Source organism: Heterodontus francisci, chromosome 5 (assembly GCF_036365525.1).
Source record: "Heterodontus francisci isolate sHetFra1 chromosome 5, sHetFra1.hap1, whole genome shotgun sequence".
NCBI classification, from domain to species: Eukaryota; Metazoa; Chordata; class Chondrichthyes; order Heterodontiformes; family Heterodontidae; genus Heterodontus; species Heterodontus francisci.
Window position 1 is genome coordinate 42,437,822 of NC_090375.1, and position 21,581 is coordinate 42,459,402.

General features: G+C 41.6%; 1 protein-coding gene across 1 annotated transcript in view; it reads right to left on the reverse strand.

The window, feature by feature from the left end:
* Window positions 1-21,581, reverse strand: part of LOC137369533 (collagen alpha-3(IX) chain-like) — a 181,356-nt gene that overhangs the window by 34,769 nt on the left and 125,006 nt on the right. Inside the window, exons 21-29 of the mRNA XM_068030800.1 lie at window positions 20,625-20,678; window positions 19,528-19,581; window positions 18,858-18,911; window positions 16,297-16,350; window positions 13,441-13,494; window positions 8,446-8,490; window positions 5,433-5,486; window positions 4,429-4,482; window positions 578-631 (exon numbers count right to left, since the gene is read on the reverse strand). Of these exons, the coding sequence (XP_067886901.1) occupies window positions 578-631; window positions 4,429-4,482; window positions 5,433-5,486; window positions 8,446-8,490; window positions 13,441-13,494; window positions 16,297-16,350; window positions 18,858-18,911; window positions 19,528-19,581; window positions 20,625-20,678 (477 nt within the window). The remainder of the gene's footprint in view (window positions 1-577; window positions 632-4,428; window positions 4,483-5,432; window positions 5,487-8,445; window positions 8,491-13,440; window positions 13,495-16,296; window positions 16,351-18,857; window positions 18,912-19,527; window positions 19,582-20,624; window positions 20,679-21,581) is intronic.

Consider the following 21,581-nt stretch of genomic DNA (forward strand, 5'->3'; position numbering starts at 1 on the left):
TGCGCTAGATAAATAAAAGTCCTTTCTTTTTTCTATAGCATGAACAAATAGTCTGGCAACACTCACCGTCAAAGGCTACTTGGATGCTGATTGGCTTTGGCCTTACAGGTTTGTCACAGCACAGTGTTGCAGGCGCGCTCTTTGCTGGTGTTTTACCCTTCAAAGAAGAAATAATCTACTCTTTGAAAATGATGCCTCAGTCTATATATGTTTGTATATGTTCACCCTTCAAAGCCCTTCTATCACATCTGACAGGAGATGCAGAAAATGACAGAGACAAAAGGAGGAGGTGGGAACTGGAGGAACATTTTGCAAGCGATTTTGAACCAGTTCCTTGGCATGACTCCAGTGGAAAATCATGGCTTCAGCATTCATAAAGATAAGTGACAAGTTTCACAACAACTTCACTTAATGTATGTGTTGACATGTACATATGAACATACAAATTAGGAGCAGGAGTAGGCCACTCGGCCCCTCGAGCCTGCTATGCCATTCAATAAGATCATGGCTGATCTGTTTGAAATCTCAACTTCAAATTCCCACCTAGTCCCGATGTTCATCAAGGGGTTTTACTTACAGGAGGGCCTGACAAACCAGGAGGTCCAATGGGTCCTTGCTCTCCAGAATTTCCCTGTAAAAAAGCATCATATTAATATTTAGCAAAGAAGAATCTTGGACGCTCTGATGTGAAGCAGTTGTGATTAAGTTATTCATAAGGCCCATAGATTTTAAAGATAAGCGTCTTTAAATCATTAAAACAGAAAGTGCTGGAAATACTCAGCAGGTCTGGCAGCATCTGTGGAGAGAGGAACAGAGTTAACGTTTCAGGTCAATGACCCTTCAGCAGAAGTTCTGATAACTCCATCCTTTATATGGTACTGCATGAATGAGCAAGAGCCAAGATCACCTGTTTGGCAACATTTCAAGATGCCACCAAGCATTTCTGCAGACCTTGGGATCTGTTTTCTCAAATGGGGGTTAGGTGCTGGGTCACTCGTCACTTGTCTGCAGACCAATGTTTAAATTGAGGTTTCTCTTTTTTTTTCTGGCTGCTTTAATCATCTGCCTTTTCAACCTTCAGAAATGCTGAAGGGTTTAGTTACCTTTTAAGGCTTTCCAAAAGCTTGCTAAAATTTTGTCTCCTCACTATGATACAATCCTTTAATTGTCTCTATCCCTTTAAACGTCTCCAACAGTTTTGCTTTTGATAAGGCATGGGAGATTGGTTAAGAAGGTAAGAGCCCATGGGATCCAGGGCAATTTGGCAAATTGGATCCAAAATTGGCTTAGTGGCAGGAGGCAAAGGGTGATGGTCGAGGGTTGTTTTTGCGAGTGGAAGCCTGTGACCAGTGGTGTACCACAGGGATTGGTGCTGGGACCCTTGCTGTTTGTAGTGTACATTAATGATTTAGACGTGAATATAGGAGGTATGATCAGTAAGTTCACAGATGACACAAAAATTGGTGGTATCGTAAATAATGAGAAGGAAAGCCTTAGATTACAGGATGATATAGATTAGCTGGTAAAATGGGCGGAGCAGTGGCAAATGGAATTTAATCCTGAGAAGTGTGAGGTGATGCATTTTAGGAGGACTAACAAGGCAAGGGGATATACAATGGATGGTAGGACCCTAGGAAGTACAGAGGGTCAAGGGACCTTGGTGTACTTGTCCATAGATCATTGAAGGCAGCAGCACAGGTAGATAAGGTGGTTAGGAAGGCATATGGGAAATTTGCCGAGGTATAGAATATAAGAGCAGGGAGGTCATGATGAAACTGTATAAAATGCTAGTTAGGCCACAGCTGGAGTACTGTGTACAGTTCTGGGCACCACACTGTAGGAAGGATGTGATTGCACTGCAGAGGAGATTCACCAGGATGTTGCCTGGGCTGCAGCATTTCAGCTACGAAGAGAGACTGAATAGGCTAGGGTTGTTTTCCTTAGAGCAGAGAAGGCTGAAGGGGGACCTGATTCAGGTATACAAAATTATGAGGGGCATTGATAGGATAGGAAGAAAGGTTTTCTCTTAGTGGAGGGGTCAATAACCAGGGGCATAGATTTAAGGTAAGGGGCAGGAGGTTTAGAGGGGATTTGAGGAAAAAAAAATTCACCCAGCGGGTGGTTGGGATTTGGAACACACTGCCTGAAGGGGTGGTAGAGGCAGGAACCCTCACAACATTTAAGAGTTATTTAAATGAGTACTTGAAATGCCATAGCATACTAGGCCACAGGCCAAGTGCTGGAAAATGGGATTAAAATAGATAGATGCTTGATGGCTGGCACAGACACGATGGACCAAAGGGCCTGTTTCTGTGCTGTATAACTCTATGACTCCATGACTCTAGCATGCAACTTTTTTCTCCACCACGAGTGTCCTGCCTAAACCAGGATCAATTTTCTCTTGGAACTATGATGAATTATTCAAATTAGCTTAGATTGGAGAATTGAGCGCTATTTGCAGTGGTCATTCTAGTCAATTAGCTTCCATTCTTAGCTGTTTAGAACAAACACTGACCGAAAGACAAAAACTGACCCTGGAGGCTAAGCATTACATCCAAGCTGCCAGCATTGTCAATATAATTTCACAATTGATACAGTATAGTTAGACATCCTCCATTATACAGTTTGTCACTAGCATATCTGCTTCATCAACTGCAATTCTCACAAAATTCTGGAAATGTAAGCAGAAATGGAGATGATTTTGGTATATCATGCCTGTGACACTTGATTCGTCTGTCCTTTTCCACGCTAATATTTCATGTGTTTACCTCACTCCTTTTAACACTAACAATGTCAGCCTTGGTTCTGAGTCAGAAGGTTGTGGGCTTAAGTTTCATTTCAGTGACTTGAGTGCACACAACCTTGGCTGCTACTTCAGTGTGTACTGAGTGAGTGTTGCAGTGTCAAAGGTACCTTATTTTAGATAAGACATTAAACCGAGGTTCCGTCAGTCTATTCAAGTTGATGTAAAAGATTTCATGGTACTATTTGAAGAAGAGCAGAGATGTATTGTTCAACATTTATCCTTCAACCAACACTACAAACACTAATTATTGTCATTTACCTCATTGCTGTGTGTAAATTGGCAGCCTTGTTTGCCTACATACACTTCAAAAACACTTCATTGGCTATAAAGCACAATGGGATATCCTGAGAGGATGAAAGTTGCTTTATAAATGCAAGCAGTTTCTTGTTTAATATGTTCAATATTTTAATAGTCCTTTGCATGAAAACATATCTTTTAAATAAACTGGTTTTGTTAGTTAAGAAAGGCATGATTATGGTATTCACTGTGACATAGAAGCACACAGCTGAACAATGGGACAATTAACTGAATTCTTTGGAGATATTTTGTGTCCTTCATTCATTCAATTGGAATGTGTGATACAAATCCCAACAGACTTCCAGGACTGCTAAGTTGTAAGAAATTAGTTTTGCTGGACTTAGCTCATTTTCATACCAATAAGTTAATGACAACCTTGACAGCATAAACCGTCCATTTAAAGCCTCATTGTCATTAAGTGACTGCCAACGTAAGCCACATTGACAGGCCCTTGCCATACTTAACCTAAAGACTGTAGATAATACTATCATTAGTACTCGTGTCATCAAGTGGGGGAAAAATGACGTAAGGTTTTTGTATTCTTCAAAGCTGCAGTAATGGGCCTATGTGATTCTTCAAATCTGCTAAAATATTTACATGGCCGAATTGGATCAGATAAAATATACCATCTCGCTCCACCGGTTGGTTGATTCTGAATTCACGGGCTTACAATACAATCAAAGTTTACACAAGTAATGCAATAACTCAGTTTGCATGCCATCATCACAAAGGATCCCAATTCTTGGCTTGACACAATGTAACTGGTACAAGGTGAATAGCCCCACTCTAAACACAGATACTTTAGACTAAGGCTGGCTGTATTGAGGGTTTGGCTCTTTTGTTGAAAACCAAATCAACAATATAACTCTGACTAATTTTCCCATCTCTTTCCTGAAACTGGCAACTCATGCTGGGTTCTACAGAGGCTGGCCATGCTCCAGCACATTCAGCAAATGCTGGAAGGCTATTTGTATGTAGTAGACATCATAGCCAAGCCTTGCCCTGTCCTCCTGTCATCCATGTATGTGCACTGTCCAGTATGAATTACTGAATCGCAGCTGATATTCTTCTTTCAGTAGCTGATACTTTCCTCTTCCTTAGTCCGGGCCATTTGAGACCAAATGTAGTTCCCCAGACATTGTCTTGGCTGAAATCATCTAACTGTGATCTGGCCTATATCGTTCAGTTCTAACTGGGCAAGTTACTTAACTACTGAGTCATTACCTATTGTAATGGGAGATTAATGACCACCCTTCTATCTTATTTTGTACAATTTGAACAAATGCAACGAATGATAGAGGCAATGCCAGAGTTACAGTACTTACAGAAGGACCTTGCTGTCCTTGGGGTCCCCTTTGTCCTGGGACTCCTGGGTCACCCTTAGGAATAAAAGCACTATAATTAACAAGTATAAAGAATATCAGAAACATATTTTACAGCCCTATCTGTTGGATTATGGACAGATATTGAAATTAAAAATGGCTGTCAGGATAAGTGTATAATTTTCTTCAACTTCTTCCACTTCACTCTTTTTACAGTCTAGCACTCTAACTCATTCTTTCCCAGGACATCAAAACTGTAGAATTGTAGAACTGTAGCTTTTTTTTTCATTCTTTGGGATGTGGGCATCATCGTCCAGGCACCTGGAGGTGCCCTGAGGGCATTAAGAGTCACTCACATAGTGCAAGTCTGGAGTCACATGAAGGCCAGACCTGGTAGGGGTGGCAGGTTTTTACAACAATCTGGTAGCTGGTGCTAGCCCACATATTGCAAGATTTTTTAATTCAGTGTCGCAATGTGCCACAGTAGGTTCTGAACTCAATAATACCATAACCACTAGGCTCCAGAGCCACATCTGACAAGTAACTGAATAGCTTCTTTGACAATAGCTAATATATTTTAAAAATCAGTTAATAGGGGAGTTATAAATTCTCTCGCAATTCAGTTTGTAAGCAGCTTGGCCATATAGAACAGAAGGGTTGAGCTGAGTGTGCCGAGTTAGCTCATCTCACTCAGGACTGTGGTAAAGGTACTTCAGTAGGCCTTAGCTGCTTAGGGTTAGATAGGCAAAATCAGGATTTCCACTATCCAGCATCTCCTACTAGAATTGCATGCATGTTAATGCTGGGAGTGAACTGGACCACACAGAACAGTCACTCGCAGGAGCTCCCCACCAATCAGTTAAAAACGTAGAATTTGGGGGTGAAGAAAATTGCCTAAACAAAGAGGAGAAAACCATTTAAAAAAAAAAAATCCATCTCATTGTAGCTCATTGGATGTCCAAGCATTTATCTGGAAAATTTCATTCAAATATAGAAATGATACTTACAGGCTCTCCTGGGGTTCCGGGAGGTCCCATTTCTCCCATCTCACCAGTATCACCCTGTAATAGGGACAATACATAGGATGCGCTTAAGTGAGAGTTTTACAATACACTAAATGGCTGGAAAAATGTTTGGAAAACAAAGTAAGAGAAGAAAGTTATGAGTGACTGAACAAAGAGAACATTAAGTGGAAGAGTAAATGAGCAATGGGAAGAGAAAGAAAACAAAAGGGGAGAGAAAATTACATGAGGGGAATAGAAAGGAAACAAAACAAGACAGAGAAACTAAATGAAAGAGAGAAATGAGGGAGGGCTAAAGAGAACTAACTGCAAGGGGGGAGAGAAAGATTTAACATGGCAAAGACATAAAATAAACAAGGGGATTATGAACTAAATGAGAAATAGAAAACTAAATAAGGAAAGAGGGAAAATTAAACAAGGGAGAAAAATATAAACGAGTTGGAGAGAAATCTAAATGAGAGGGGGAAGCAAGCAGAAGAAAATGAATTAGAGAGGGGGAGAAAGAATGAGCAAACTAAGACACATTGATGTTAGGGACATGGAAAGACTGGAGTGAAATAAATTACTGAATGATGAAAGAGAAAACCGTTTGAAAGTGAAGTGGAAAGAAACAGAGTTACTTTAATTTATCAGCTCACAAATGTGACCTTGACCACCTGCTTCAGGTCTCCTTTCTATTAATTAAGCACCTTGGGATGTTTGACTATATTAGGGTGTTATATAAATGTAAGTTGTTTTTACTGCCACCTCTTGGTTTCTGTCTTTTCCAACCAACCTCAATGAAATCTTTGTGAATATATCTCATCTTTCTCTTCACTCCGCAGCACCCTGATTTGTATAACGACTTTACCATCTTCTGATTTATTTTGCATTTTCCATGCTTATTTCTCCCATCTATGCCTTTTCATTTTGGGGCAGTCATTTTTAACTAACCCTTTTGTCTTTTCGATTACACCTATTGTACACCCTGCAAATGTGATACCCTACATCTAGCATTACTTTCCAAGATGAACTTCTCCCACTCATGCTTTGCTCAGTCCTATTCAGGAATGTCTCACTTCCCAGTGTCCAGTTCTGATAAAAGTTCCCCAGTCGAAACATTAACCTGTCTCATCTCTTCCTGTCCACCTTGTTGTGCATTTCAAATGTTTTCTGCTTTTATTTCAGATTTCTAGCATTTGCACCTTAGAGTTTCTCACACTAAACTTCACTTACAATAACAAATCTTCAACAAATCACAGAAGAACATGCTGATTCAAACAAAACTGATTACAAACTGAAGAGAGCGGGACTAAAATACAGAAACCTGCATGAAAGATGCACTATAGGAACCTCACAGGGACTAGAACTTCAGTAGCTGAGTGTATCTTTGAAATGTGGAAAAGCTGAACTTTTTTAATAGGGAGAGTTCAGCCAGAATCAATCCATTTTGCAAGTGGTGATTTGCTTCCACTGATATCAAATGAAACACTGACATCTCTCTACTGCTAAAGTTGTCTCCACAAAGCTCACTGTTGTCATTAATATCAACTGCTATAGACAGCCCGTCACCAACCCACCTCTCCCGCCTCCCCACCCCCGCAACAATTCATAACTCTCTGTAAATCATCCAAGACTTTAATACTGCTTTCTAATTTTCTCTTTGGCTCTCTCTCTCTTTGCCCTACTTTCTCATTTTGCATTTCCAACCTCTTGGTCTCTGTTACATCTTTTCTGGTCTATATCAATAACATTCTGATCATTGCTTCTCCAAACTTAGAATCACAGAATGGCTACAGCACAGAAGGAGGCCATTTGGCCCATTGTGTCCATGCCGGCTCTCTGAAAGAGCAACTCACTGACTCCCACTCCTCTGCCTTTTCTCCATAGCCCTGCAAAATTTTTTCTCTTTAGGTAATTATCCAGTTCTCTTTTGAAGGCCTTGATTGAATTTGCTTCCACCACACTCTCAAGCAGTGCATTCCAGACCCTAACCACTCACTGCATAAAAAAGTTTCCCCTCATGTTGCTGTTGCTTCTTTAGCCAATCATCTTAAATCAAAGTCCTCTGGTTCTCCATCTTTCAGCCACTGGGAATAGTTTCTTCCTACATGCTCTATCCAGACCACTCATGATCTTGAACACCTCGATCAAATCTCCTCATAATCTTCTCTTCTCCAAAGAGAACAGACCCACTTCTCCAACCTATCCGTGTAACTGAAGTTCCTCATCCCCGGCACCATTCTCGTGAATCTTTTCTGCACCCTCTCTGAAGCCTTAACATCCTTCAGGAAGTTTGGTGTCCAGAACTGGACACAATACTCCCTTGAGGCTGAACCAGTGTTCATTTGGCCCTGTGAAATTGAAAGTACGCTGTCCTTTTCATTGATCCTCCCTGCATAATCATTATATTGGAATTGAGACTCATCACACTGTTTCCTATTCTGAATGCATTGTTTCTCATTACAAATAAAATGAAAGAACACCTAAAAATGCCGCAAATCTGAAATAAAAAAAACAAAACAGAAAATGCTGGGGATTCTCAGCAGCTCAGACAATTTTTTGAAAGATATTTTGGGTATATTCTAGATAATGACTCTTTAGCAGATTAAGCACTCACAAACAAAGCCGTAACTTATCTTTTCTTTTTAGAATGCTGATGAACCTGCTAAGTAGTTTCAGAAACTTCTATTTTTATTTTGTTATTCCCAGGATCCAAAGCTCTAGTCCAAAAATGCAATACTGCACATGCTGGAAATCTGAAGTAAAAACAGAAAATGCTGGAAATACTCATCTGTGGAGAGAAAAACAGATTTAATATTTCAGGTCGATAAACTCTTACCGGATGACTTGAAATGTTAACTGTGTTTTTCTCTCTCTATTGATGTTGCCTGACCTGCTGAGTATTTCCAGCATTTTCTGTTTTTAAGCCAAAGCTCTGGGAATGTCAATACTTGGGAGTTTGTAGGACAGCAACCTTTACTTTATTTCTCATATATTTGAAAAAATATACAATTACCTTTTGCCCAATAGGTCCTTTCTGTCCTGGTGATCTATGTAGTCCCTTAAAAAAAATGAGATATTATTAATTTTCTACTGGTTTTAATTACATTGTCGGCTCATGTAATGAATAGTCTGGTATTGTGAACATATACAGTTCTGCCAACAGTCATTACTTTAAGTCCTGTGATTTGTGGAAGTATCTATTAATGCTCATATTTTATGTAGGAAATTCAAATGCGCAGAAAGCTATATTTAAATTAGAACCATAGAACCATAGTAAAGTTACGGCATAGGAAGCTACTCAGCACATCGTGTCTGCACCGTGTTTTAAAAACTTCTTCAAATCACAGTACCCACTATTGAATCAAGAAGTGTTCATCACTCTGTCATCGCTCATTGTAATTATATGGCTTTTTTCTCAATTTTTTGTAAGGAGCGACTTATACTTTATCCTGTCTCTCAGACAGGGATCGGTAACGTGTCCATACATGGACACCAGTGTCCGTGGTAAAAGAATTTGAGGTCCGTGACTTCAGCGATGAGAAATTACCCATTGGTCACTTCTTTGCAACCAGTCATTTAAAAAAAAAATTGCAGCTGTCAGCTTCACAGCTGGCAGGTGTTTAGAGCAGTAGGCGTTTCCTAATGTCGGAAAAGTTTGTGGTTTACTGGCAGGTTTCGATATTTTTTAAAAACCCACCGGAAAACCATGAACTTGTCCGAGATTAGGAAGCGCTGTCTCTGCTCTAAGCATCTGGCAGCTGTGAAACGGACGGCTGCAATTTCTTTTAACCAAATGGACCAACCACAAAGCTGCTCAGCAGAGAGTTCCCACTCTCTGCGACAGTCAGAAAGAGACGGAGACAGTGTGGGGAACAGGAGTGAGAGAGAGAGTGGGACGGGGTGGGGGAGACAGGGAGAGAGAGAGGGACATAGAAACACAGAAAATAGGAGCAGGAATAGGCCATTTGGCCCTTTGAGCCTGCTCCGTCATTCATTATGATCATGGTTGATCATCCAACTCAGTAACCTGGTCCCGCTTTCTCCTCATATCCTTTGATCCCTTTCGCCCCAACAGCTATACTTAACTCCTTCTTGAAAGCATACAATGTTTTGGCCTCAACTGCTTTCTGTGGTAGCGAATTCCACAGGCTCACCAGTCTCTGGGTGAAGAAATTTCTCCTCATCTCAGTCCTGAAAGGTTTCCCCCTTATCCTTAGACTATGAGCCCTGGTTCTGGACTCCCCCACCTTCCTGCATCTACCCTGTCAAGTCCAGTTAGAATTTTATAGATTTCTATGAGATCCCCCCTCACTCTTCTGAACTCCAGCGAATATAACCCTAACCAACTCAATCTCTCCTCACACGTCAGTGCCGCCATCCCAGGGATCAGTCTGGTAAACCTTCGCTGCACTCCCTCTATAGCAAGAACATCCTTCCTCAGATAAGGAGAGCAAAACTGCACTCAATATTCCAGGTGTGGCCTCACCAAGGCCCTGTATAATTGCAGCAAGACATCCCTGCTCCTGTACTCGAATCCTCTCGCTATGAAGGCCAACATACCATTTGCCTTTTTTACCACCTGTTACACCTGCATGCTTATCTTCAGCAACTGGTGTACGTAAATCCATGCTGACTTTGTACGATTCTACCACTGTTCTCCAAGTGCTCTGCTATAAAATCTTTTATAATGGACTCTCGAATTTTCCCCACTACCGACGTCAAGCTGACTGGTCTATAATTCCCTGCTTTCTCTCTCCCTCCCTTTTTAAATAGTGGGATTACATTAGCTACCCTCCAATCTGTAGGAACTGTTCCAGAGTCTACAGAATCTTGGAAGATGACCATCAATGCATCCACTATTTCTCGGGCCACTTCCTTAAGTACTCTGGGATATAGATTATCAGGCCCTGGGGATTTATCGTCCTTCAATCCCATCAATTTCCCCAAACAGCATTTCTCTACTAATATTGATTTCCTTCAGTTCCTCCCTCTCACTAAACCCTGTGTTCCCCAACATTTCTGGTATGATATTTGTGTCCTCCTTTGTGAAGACAGAACCAAAGTATGCATTTAGTTGGTCAGCCACTTCTTTGTTCCCCATAATGAATACCCCTGTTTCTGACTGTAAGGGACCTACATTTGTCTTCACCAATCTTTTTCTCTTCACATACCTATAGAACCTTTTACAGTCAGTTTTTATGTTCCCTGCAAGCTTACTCTCGTACTCTATTTTTCTCTTCTTACTTAATCCCTTGGTCCTCCTTTGCTGAATTTTAAACTGCTCCCAATCCTCAGGTCTGTTGTTTTTTCTGGCGAATTTGTATGCCTCTTCCCTGGATCTAATGCTATCTCTGATTTTCCTTGTAAGCCATGGTTTGGCTACCTTTCCCATTTTACTTTTGCGCCAGACAGGAATAAACAATTGTTGCAGTTCATCCCTGCACTCTTTGAATGTTTGCCATTGCCTATCCACCGTCATCCCTTTAAGTAATGTTTCCCAATCCAGAGAGGGGACAGAGAGAGAAAGGGGCAGGGAGAGAGGGAAGCGAGAGAGAGACAGGAGGGGCAGAGGCAGAGGGGGCAGATAAAGAGAGAGGGAGACAGAGAGAAAGGGGGAAGAGAAAGAGGGGGCAGAGAGAGAGTGAGGGGGCAGAAAGAGAGTGAGGGGGCAGACAGCGAGGGACACAGAGAAAGAGAAAGGGGGCAGACAGAGAGGAGTAGAGATAGGGGGAGATGACACAGAGGGAGGACAACAACACAGAGAGGGGGGGCACAGATAGGGGGACACAGAGAGGTAGGGGCAGAGAGAGAAAGACAGAGAGAGAAAAACAGATCAACAGAGAGATAGAGAGAGATAGAAGTGGGAGAGAGTGGGATCAAGATCACTCCTGACAGATGGACGTCTATCTGGAATAATCCGCATTGCTGCAACAAATGTGCGGGCAAATATTGACTACTTGTGCAAGCAAAAAAATGCCAGGTATCTCACTAAATCAGTGTCCAACATAGTGACCAGAAAGTAAGTCAATAAATTTTTCTTCTCATTTACAGCTTCTTCACAAAAATGCAGCTTTGTTGTTGTTCTGATTAATAGTAAGATACATTTTTAATTCCTTTATCTTTCCGAAATTGTCTCACCAGCCCCCTATGTTAAGGCAAAAATTGTAATGTTACCCCCCCACATGAAAAGGTTGGACACCCCTGCTTCAAGCCTTTAACTTTGTTTTAAAATAACCTAGCAGCAAAAGTAACTACAAAAGTAATTCACATTGGCATTGCATACTATTTTGATTGCTAGCTAGCTAGTACAGTTGTGCTGCTCTTCATTGATATTTGTATGCTTAGCTACTTTTTCTTTTCTTTTGGGCCTCCTTATCTCGAGAGACAATGGATACGCGCCTGGAGGTGGTCAGTGGTTTGTGAAGCAGCGCCTGGAGTGGCTATAAAGGCCAATTCTGGAGTGACAGGCTCTTCCACAGGTGCTGCAGAGAAATTTGTTTGTTGGGGCTGTTGCACAGTTGGCTCTCCCCTTGCGCCTCTGTCTTTTTTCCTGCCAACTACTAAGTCTCTTCGACTCGCCACAATTTAGCCCTGTCTTTATGGCTGCCCGCCAGCTCTGGCGAATGCTGGCAACTGACTCCCACGACTTGTGATCAATGTCACACGATTTCATGTCGCGTTTGCAGACGTCTTTATAACGGAGACATGGACGGCCGGTGGGTCTGATACCAGTGGCGAGCTCGCTGTACAATGTGTCTTTGGGGATCCTGCCATCTTCCATGCGGCTCACATGGCCAAGCCATCTCAAGCGCCGCTGACTCAGTAGTGTGTATAAGCTGGGGATGTTGGCCGCTTCAAGGACTTCTGTGTTGGAGATATAGTCCTGCCACCTGATGCCAAGTATTCTCCGAAGGCAGCGAAGATGGAATGAATTGAGACGTCGCTCTTGGCTGGCATACGTTGTCCAGGCCTCGCTGCCGTAGAGCAAGGTACTGAGGACACAGGCCTGATACACTCGGACTTTTGTGTTCCGTGTCAGTACGCCATTTTCCCACACTCTCTTTATTTATAGTGAAAATGTGTTTTAAATTGGACTGTGTTTTGATGGCACGAGACTAGCTATACACTTTATATATGTCCGTGACTGAGTCAATAATTTTGTCAAATGTCCATGGTACAACATGTTGGTGCCTATCTCTGCTCTCAGAATGTTTCAATGAGCTGCTTCGGAAATGTTGTCACTGGCTTTAGGTGGGCAAAAACAGCAGATATTTTTATATTGCAAAATACCATGAACAACAAAAGCATGAATGGCGAGTGAATGTTTTGGGGGTGCGATTGAGGAAAGAAATGTGAGGTGGTTAATGTCCAATTAAACCATGGGAATGGAAGATGGGTCTTCAGCTTAACATCTCATCTGAAGAAAGATACCTCCAGAAATGCACTGGAGTCAGTGAGGGGGGATCTCATAGAATCCTATAAAATTCTAACAGGACTTGACAGGGTAGATGCAGGAAGGATGTTCCCGATGGTGGGGGAGTCCAGAACCAGGGGTCATAGTCTAAGGATATGGGGTAAGCCTTTCAGGACTGAGATGAGGAGAAATGTCTTCACCCAGAGAGTGGTGAGTCTGTGGAATTCGCTACTACAGAAAGCAGTCGAGGCCAAAACATTGTATGTTTTCAAGAAGGAGCTAGATATAGCTATGGTCTGAAGGCATCAAAGGGTATGGGGTGAAAGCAGGAACAGGCAACTGAATTGGATGATCAGCCATGATCATAATGAATGGTGGAGCAGGCTCGAAGTGCCGAATGGCCTACTACTGCTCATATTTTCTATGTTTCTATGTCTATGAGTGTCAAACCTGGATTACATGCCCGGGTCCTGTGGTGAGACTTGAATCCATGACTTTCTGGCTCAGAGGTAACAGCGTTCAGTCAGCTTGACAATTAGAAATAAAGGAAATAAATCATTCATGCAGGTTTTTTGTTATAGCACAAATACTTACAGGTAAACCTGGAGCCCCAGTTTCTCCCATTCGGCCTGGTATCCCAGCATCACCCTATATTAAAAATTTAAGAGCATAAAGTAGAACAGTTAATGACTATTATCCCAACAGGTTTGACCTTTTTTTCATTGAGCTGAATCTTATCTACCCGGGGGGGGATGGGGTGCACAATTCTGGAGGTATCTGAGAGGGCAGTCCATCCAGCCTGCCTGCCCCACACTGCTCAACACTGCCACCAGTTTCCCATTCTCACTGTGCACAATATCTGGCATCTTTCTCAACTGTACGTAAAACAGAGATGTACATCTTTGCTGCTTGCATTCCCTGCTTTCCTATCCTATGTTGAAACTACTTTTAAACTGGTACAAACTGTTGGAAAATGCCCCCTGGTAGCTAGGATAAGTAGGAAAGCAAACAGTATTGTAGGAGCATCTACACCACACCGACTCAAGAAGAAAGCCCAACAGCACCTCATCAAGGGAACTAAGGATGGACAATTAATGCAGGCTTTTCCAATTATGCCCACATCCTGAGAATAAGAAAGGAAATCATCTAGCAATGCTTCTTAACCAACCAGGTTGAAGGATTCTGAAATTAACAGTGCATGGACTGAGAAGTAAGTGCAATTTAGAGTGAATGAATTTAATGTCAAATCAGGTTCAGAAAGTGAAATAAAGAGAGGAAAAGAACAAATCGATTAAGAGAGAGAAAAAATAGAATTACATGGAAAGGAAAGGTAAAAAATAATCTAATTTTAAATATTAAGGTTAAAAATCTCCAGCTACAATTAAAACCTGAAGGAATGAGACTCCATGCTTGCAATAGTTTATTTTCAGTGCCAGAGAGATTGATTGGCAGTAATTAACACCCATCACATTACTAGAAGTGTACTTAGACCAAAATGGATAAGACTTAACTTTTGTGGTGGGTTAGTTTGTATCTACCATGCAAATATAGCAACTTCATGTCATTTAATGCATTTCAATGGTGAGCCAAACCCTTAGATGCAGTTTTCACGACGGTAATGACAGAGCCTTGTATCTTGGACAGCAGCTTTTTAATTTCTGTGTCGAGCCACATACCTGGCCTCACCTGAAATTGTGTATAAGTAACGGCAAGTGTCTTACCATTATTTTGATTTCAAATTATGGTCCATTATAAATTTGCATAGAAGATCTACTGGCCCAGAATTCATGTTGTTTTTGACAGTGAACTGTCAACCTTCGTTACCCCTATGAATCTGATCATAATTTCACGATTTAGTGTCAGCACAGATGAACATGGAAATCCTGAAACTGCAGTCTGTCATTCACTGTTCCACCATAGATTGCTCTGTGAACCTCCCCCAGAGTCAGCAATCAATTGATTTTGCTAAACTATCTCCTTTTCAGTTCTTGCATCACTGTTGGAAACCCCATAAAAGGTTACACCTTGTTCAATGAGGTGTAACTGGGATTTAACAATGATTTGAGTAATAGATACTGCTGAACAACCAATTTAGCCTTAAAATATATGTAGAATGTAGATAAATATCTGTATTATGATTAATTACTAGTTTTTTTTTAACTAGAATTTCTTACATAATTAAAACTTTTTACATGTGTCATGCCAGGCTCCCACCTGCCAAGAATGAGGCACATTAATTTTGTCATGAACATTGATTTTAAACAGTTACTGGAGTGAAGAAAGGACTTGTTAAGCAGATCAGCCGTGGCTGGAAAATACATTTGCATATTGACAGACAGTGATTGGAAGGACAAAGGACCACTCCCTGACACATTCAACCCACAGTGGACCTTGATCACAAGGGATTGTGTTTACGAAGAGCTTTCCAGAGACTGCTAAAGTGATACAATCCAAGACTTGGTCAGACCAGTTAGTCACCTGACTAACCTGCCGGGCAACCTGGGTTTTTCTGAATTGTACAAACAGTTTGAACTGAGAGTGTCTGTTTGCTCCTGGACTGAGAAGATCTCATCTGTCTGCTCTCATCTCTTTCTCACAAGCCTCTGAATCCATTGAAGACACATGACTCCCAAGAGAGAAAAGTCTCCTACAGCGAACAAGGTTTCAGAAGAATACTGCGCCCCAACGAAAAGCAAGATCTACCTACAATCAAGGACTCTACAGTGAGCTCGAAGAACCGTTACAAAAACTCTTCAGATATTGCCTCAAACCTTTACACTTTATATTTCTTCTGCTCTTTTCTGTCTCTATTTGCATGCGTGTATCACATGTTTATGCTAGCATGGTGTATCCATAGGCATCAACCAAATTAGAATTTAAGTTCAAGTATAATAAATTTCAACTTTTCTTTTTTAAACCTAAGAAAACGTGTTTGTGCTGGTTTCTTTACCTCATAATTGAAAAGCAGTGACAAGGATTCACCAAGGGGGAGCTAAAAACACGGTGTGTTTAAAATAAAACCCTGTTACAGGAAGACCAGGTGAAGGCTGAAAAGGAACCCTAGACCTCTTTCTCACCTGGTTGTAACAAACGTTTGTTTGTGATATTTCAGCTTCTACCTTCAACCCAAGTCTATGTCCCAAACTTTATTTCACTCTGATTTGATTATTAGTGCTCTTCATTTCCTGGTTAGTTGTCTGAATTCTTCAATGTAATTGGCTGCTTAACAGCATGATGACATCACTGCAGTTCAATGCTGGAAATCCCCATTAAGGAGTGCTGCAATCCACTGCATGGCAAGACACGTAAAGTTCTCACCACAAAGATCACTCAATCACTCAGAGCGGCTTTCTTCAAGGTCAGTGATGTCCCTTGCTTCACTGATGACAGCAAAATCCAGGCCATTGTCAATTTAGCAACCAAGTGTAACATCAACAAAATTCTTCTTACCTTTTGGCCTTCAGCTCCAGGATTCCCATCCCGTCCAGGATGCCCAGTAATACCCTAAAATACAAACAAAATGCTTTTCTTTTGAAAATGTCTCTTCAGTATTCTCCCTACTGAAGCCAGTGCCTTTTTCGCAGGGTACAGTTCTATAGACACTCATCCCAGTGCCCATTATTCACGCGTGAACCTTGACAGGGAGTGCTAGTAGGCTATTTGACCTGTGGGGACATCACAGCCAAGCCCTCTCCTGTCCTGACCTGACATATACGTGCACAGGCGTCATAGCAAAAGCCACAGGATGCCGATCTGGAGAAAGAACGCTGGAGGATCTGCACTTCTATTGCAATGTACAACACCCCAAGGATTGGCCTAGCTGAGGTCAGCTAACTCAGCACAGAGTTGGGACTAAACCTAGAAACTTCCTGGTCAGCTACTAAGCGGGGAAACTCACTGAGCCATCAGTGAAACCCTACAATGTTGTTTTATTTTCAATTAATATACAGCTGATCCAATTTCAAAATGTTATCCTCCAATCTGGATACTTCCTTGTGTCACATGGTGTTCTCTAGTCAAAACCGATAACTGCTGCTTATAGGCCTCTGTTGTTCTGGTTGCCAGATGCACTACAAACTTGCCTTTGATTTTCCCTCCCATCCTATTGGATAACAAGCTTCTGGTGGACACCAGTGCACCACTGAACTCATGTTATTCAGTAAAATTTGTAAAAACCCCTTCCTGCCATTCCATGAAGCAGTCTACATCATGATATAACCTACATCACAACCTTCATGGTATCAGCTCTTTGGGACCTACTATAATCTCACATTTCAATATCTTTTCCAATTTTAAACAAACAAGTTATAAAGTGGCTCAGTTGGCATTCAGCTGAGGACACAGCAATGATGTGAATGCTGCACAATACAACATTCATGGAGGTATGGTAGCACAGGGACCAAGAGGTCCATGGCAAGTTGTGAAATTCAAATTTATCAGTCTAGTAATTTTTGGATTTGCACCATATAAAAACAATTGGTTCACTAATGTCCTTCAGGGAAAGCAATATCTATCCCTACCCAGTATTGCCGACTCATCTCTCCAGTTCTATGCTGTACTGTTAATTCCTGCTGACATGGCTTGACAAGTCAATAGAAATTGGTAATAAATGTGGCCGTGCCAATATTACACACATCCTGAATTTTTTTTTGAAAGAGGTGAATACTGCACTGGTTCCTGTGCTCGTGTCTACAAGAAGCTGTCATTTTAACTAATATACTGCACATGGCATAGGTACACTGCCAATCTGCATGCTATTCAGTACTTAACTATAACATGATGTTAGAGCTCTCAACAATGCCACTTCCCATTCCTGCCACTGCATGACCCGTTCTAGCTGGGATGCCAGCCAGCCGACCCTCACCTGCTGTACTGCATGTAAATGGAGTGGAGCTGTGGGGCTGGTTACTCAGGTGATTTCAGTCCTTACTGCCACTGACACCACCAACCCCCAGGGTGCAGCAGGAGAGGGGTGGCAGTGTACCCTGAAAGAAAGGCATCATAGACATCTCTCTTTGTCAGGAGAGGGCCTAGTAGTGTCTACCGTTCCATCTCTTCAGCCCCGATACCTTTTCCTGAAGAGACTGTTGCTCACTCAAAACTCTTTCTTTGCCTTGTTCAAAAATTCTTCAAGGCTCCCTTTAATATAGGCAACTCCTCCTTGACGTGCTATTTGCCATCTAATTTCCTACAGCAGGAGTGTCAGACTGTGTATTGTGGGGTAATCCACTCCAATCATAATTTAATGAGCCCTGACCGAGGAAGGGCTGGTACAGCAGGCAACATCCATCTTCAACCCTGCTCTGGCTGCTAATACAAACGAGAGAAAAATTTAGCCCCAAGTCTGTGACTGCTTCTCCACAGCACAACTCATCAATGTTGTGTCCTTCCAAATTCTTTCTTTTCTGCAGGCTTTAATGCTATTTGAGGTATGCACCATAAAATCTCAAAGGGGATTTTTGGTGGAACCTCCCTCTCCCCCACCCCCCAAAATGGGATGAATATCTAAAAAAAAGCCAGCTTTACAAATCTCCCAACAAAGTCTCAGGGTCAAAGCCCCTATCTCCGTGTCATGTGGACCAGGAAGGCCCTAGCTTTGAGCCACCCTGGTACATGTGGAAATAACTAATACCTCATGCCAGGGGATGGGTCCCAAAATTGATCATAGTGCCCCTGGATCAGGGAAGCTAACAACAGCCTTGGTTGCTGCTTTTGATCACCTTGCTGGTAGTATGGACAATGAGCAGTGAGGACAGAATAGGGCCCAGCTGCAATATTCTCCACAATCATATAGCCCACCATCACTCAGTGTCATAGCTCACGTGTGTATCATGGCTACTTGGGCTCCTGCCCACTGTATTCCAGCAAGGAAAGGGGTGGGGATGGGGGTGGGGTGGGGAGTGAGAGCACCTTCAAGAAAACAGTTGGAGGAGATAATTAAGAAAATTATTTTCATAAAATAATGATATGATAGTCACTACAAAGATAGTCCAATAATGGTAAATACTTACTCGTTCCCCTTTAGGTCCAGGAATACCGTATGGCCCTCGAGGCCCTTCTGCACCCTAGAAAACAAAGAATAATTGTTAAAGGATCAGATGCACACAAACTTGTAGCTACCTTAGAAGTGAATGGTCTTTATTCTTTTTACGTTCAGCTTTAATTTGGTCTGTGCCAAGTTAGTTTTTTCCACTAGACAGCAGTGGGAACCCTCCTACTAATCTCAATCCCCTCTGTTCAGGTAGACAACAAATCAACCAAGGCTGCCACTCTTGCTTTCTGGTGATTCTTCTGGAATCTGGATGTTGGGTGATAATAGGATTGGGCTCAACTCTAATGCAATCCTACAACAGCTGAATAGCAAAGCAACCCTCGCAGGTGAAGAAAAGCAAGATTTCACGGAGGAGTTGGCAGCTGTGAAATTGTACCCCAACATACTGCAATACTCTCAGAACAGAAAATTGGGACAGTGGGAGAGTTCATTTTTAAAGTCAATTCTTTATTTTAACTTTGAAATTCAGTGAGCTTACTGCCTTGTAGTCACTCCCAAAGTGTTCACTGTTCTCCAGCAAAACTATCATAACCAATGAATTATTTATTTATTACTATAGAGAATATTATACATTTGTTTGTAAACATTGACTCAATTATCAAAAAAAGGAGATTTGAATAAAAACTTACTTTTACACCTTTGATACCTGGTTCTCCATTTGCGCCCCTTGGACCTTCTGGCCCCTAAAATATAGATTGATGATATTCTTTTAAATACTTATAGTTGTTCATTATTAGTGGGGGCATTGGTAACTGTCCTATACTGCTTGACTGTGTTTCTAAAAATGCTGTAACATACAGTGTGAAAAATAAATGTGGTTTTTATTTATTTTGGTATTTTTTTCATTTCCACAGTTTATATTCACATAATAATCTATTTCTTTGAAACAGGATCTGAGATTTTGCCTCCCCTCAGTGAGTGGTGGGAGAATGAGAGTGGACTCCATCGTCATAGATAGTCCAACCCACTCACTAATAAGTGGTATGAGATCAGTCAGTCAAATTGCTAAGTCACTGACCACTATTTCTGAGTGTCAGCTTGCCCAGGTTAACATCACTCCCACCTCTGGATCTGAATGTAATGTAGTTTGATTCCCCTATATTAAGATTTGAGTACATAGTCTAGGCTGACACTCAACTGCAGTATTGTCAGAAGAGCTGGTCTTTGGATGGGCATTAAACTAAAGTCCATTTACTTGTCCCACTGCCTATGCCAAGCTAGAATCTGCCTGTTCAAGGGCATGTGCAGTTGTATGGGTAAGGCGGTGAAATCAAATGGACCTAAGGACCAAATATGCATCTGAACCTAATGTATGAAACCAGTGAACTGCAGAAAAGTGACCCTTCATCTAGCTTAGCAACACAGGAACAGGAATAGGCCATTTAGCCCCTTGAGCCTGTTCTGCTATTCAGTGAGATTATGGATAACCTGTGACTTAACTCCATATGCTCTATATACTGAGCCTACTCTGTAGATACAAATTGGCTACTGTCTGGTCTGCTGATTCAGTTAGTATCTGTGCCAAATTATTGGGAATGCACCAATATATTACGGTTGAGAAACCTAGGTTGAAAAGAGCAGCCTCAAGGGACTGGACAGCCTTTTCTCAATTTATATTTTCTAATGGTCTTAGTTTCTAGCCTCTTACCTGCCTACAGAAAAAGACATTGAAATATGGATCACTGTACCTTGAACTTAAACTAGCACAAAATAATTGAATACTTACAGTAGGCCCAGCTGATCCTGGAGGCCCAGGCAAACCATTAAATCCTGGAACTCCCTAAATGATAAAATTAAAATCATTTCAATTTTTGAGAAGTTTTATACAGCATATTTCCTTCTTGAACATTGTTTGAAAGCTAACTAGAAGCCTCTTCGGTTGTGGAATGCTTTATAACAGTCAGTTTAAATGTATTCTTCATGTTGTGAGGCACCATATAAAGGACAAACAGTGCTGTATGAGAGAACCTTAGAAAACAGTATATAACAGCTGTATTAAAACTTGAAAGTTACTGAATTAATAAAGACTGGTTTAAATCAGTAATTTTTATCCTGAGTCAAACTGACAGCAGGGTATGCAATTCTAGCCACAAATCACACCCAGTCAAAGCTTAAATGTTGCTAAAAGGTTCCTGGGCAAACTATGCAGTATCACAATAAAACAACGGTAATAAGCAAAAAGGTTGAGTTCAAAAATCTTTTGATTAGATTTGGCCAATTCGCAGTTCTGGATAATTCAACACCATCATATTTGATCTTGTGTCTGCTATACAGGTTTGACTTGGAGGCCCAGAAATTGAGCCACATAGTGCTCCTCTTTAGGCACCACATGGCCTCTCAAGTCCCCAAAATGAGAGATAGGAATTGCACCGTTTCCCATATTGAATAAGGGCAAACAAGAGGCATCTGTTACCCATACCTGAAGCAGCAATTTGCATATAAGGGGCCTAATACTGCAACATTTGTTTGTCCTGCTGCAGCCCATGCTGGCTGCATTTAGAGAAACTAACTCTATAGATTGCCTTCAAAAGAAACTAAAGGTGCAACTAATATGTAACACACCATCCCACTCTGAGATCGCTCACCCCTGACATCCAGGCTCCAGCCCCTGAACTCCAATCTCCCTCCTCTCAGGCTCCAGCTCCCCACCTCCAATTTCCTTCCTCCCAGGCTCCAGCCCCTG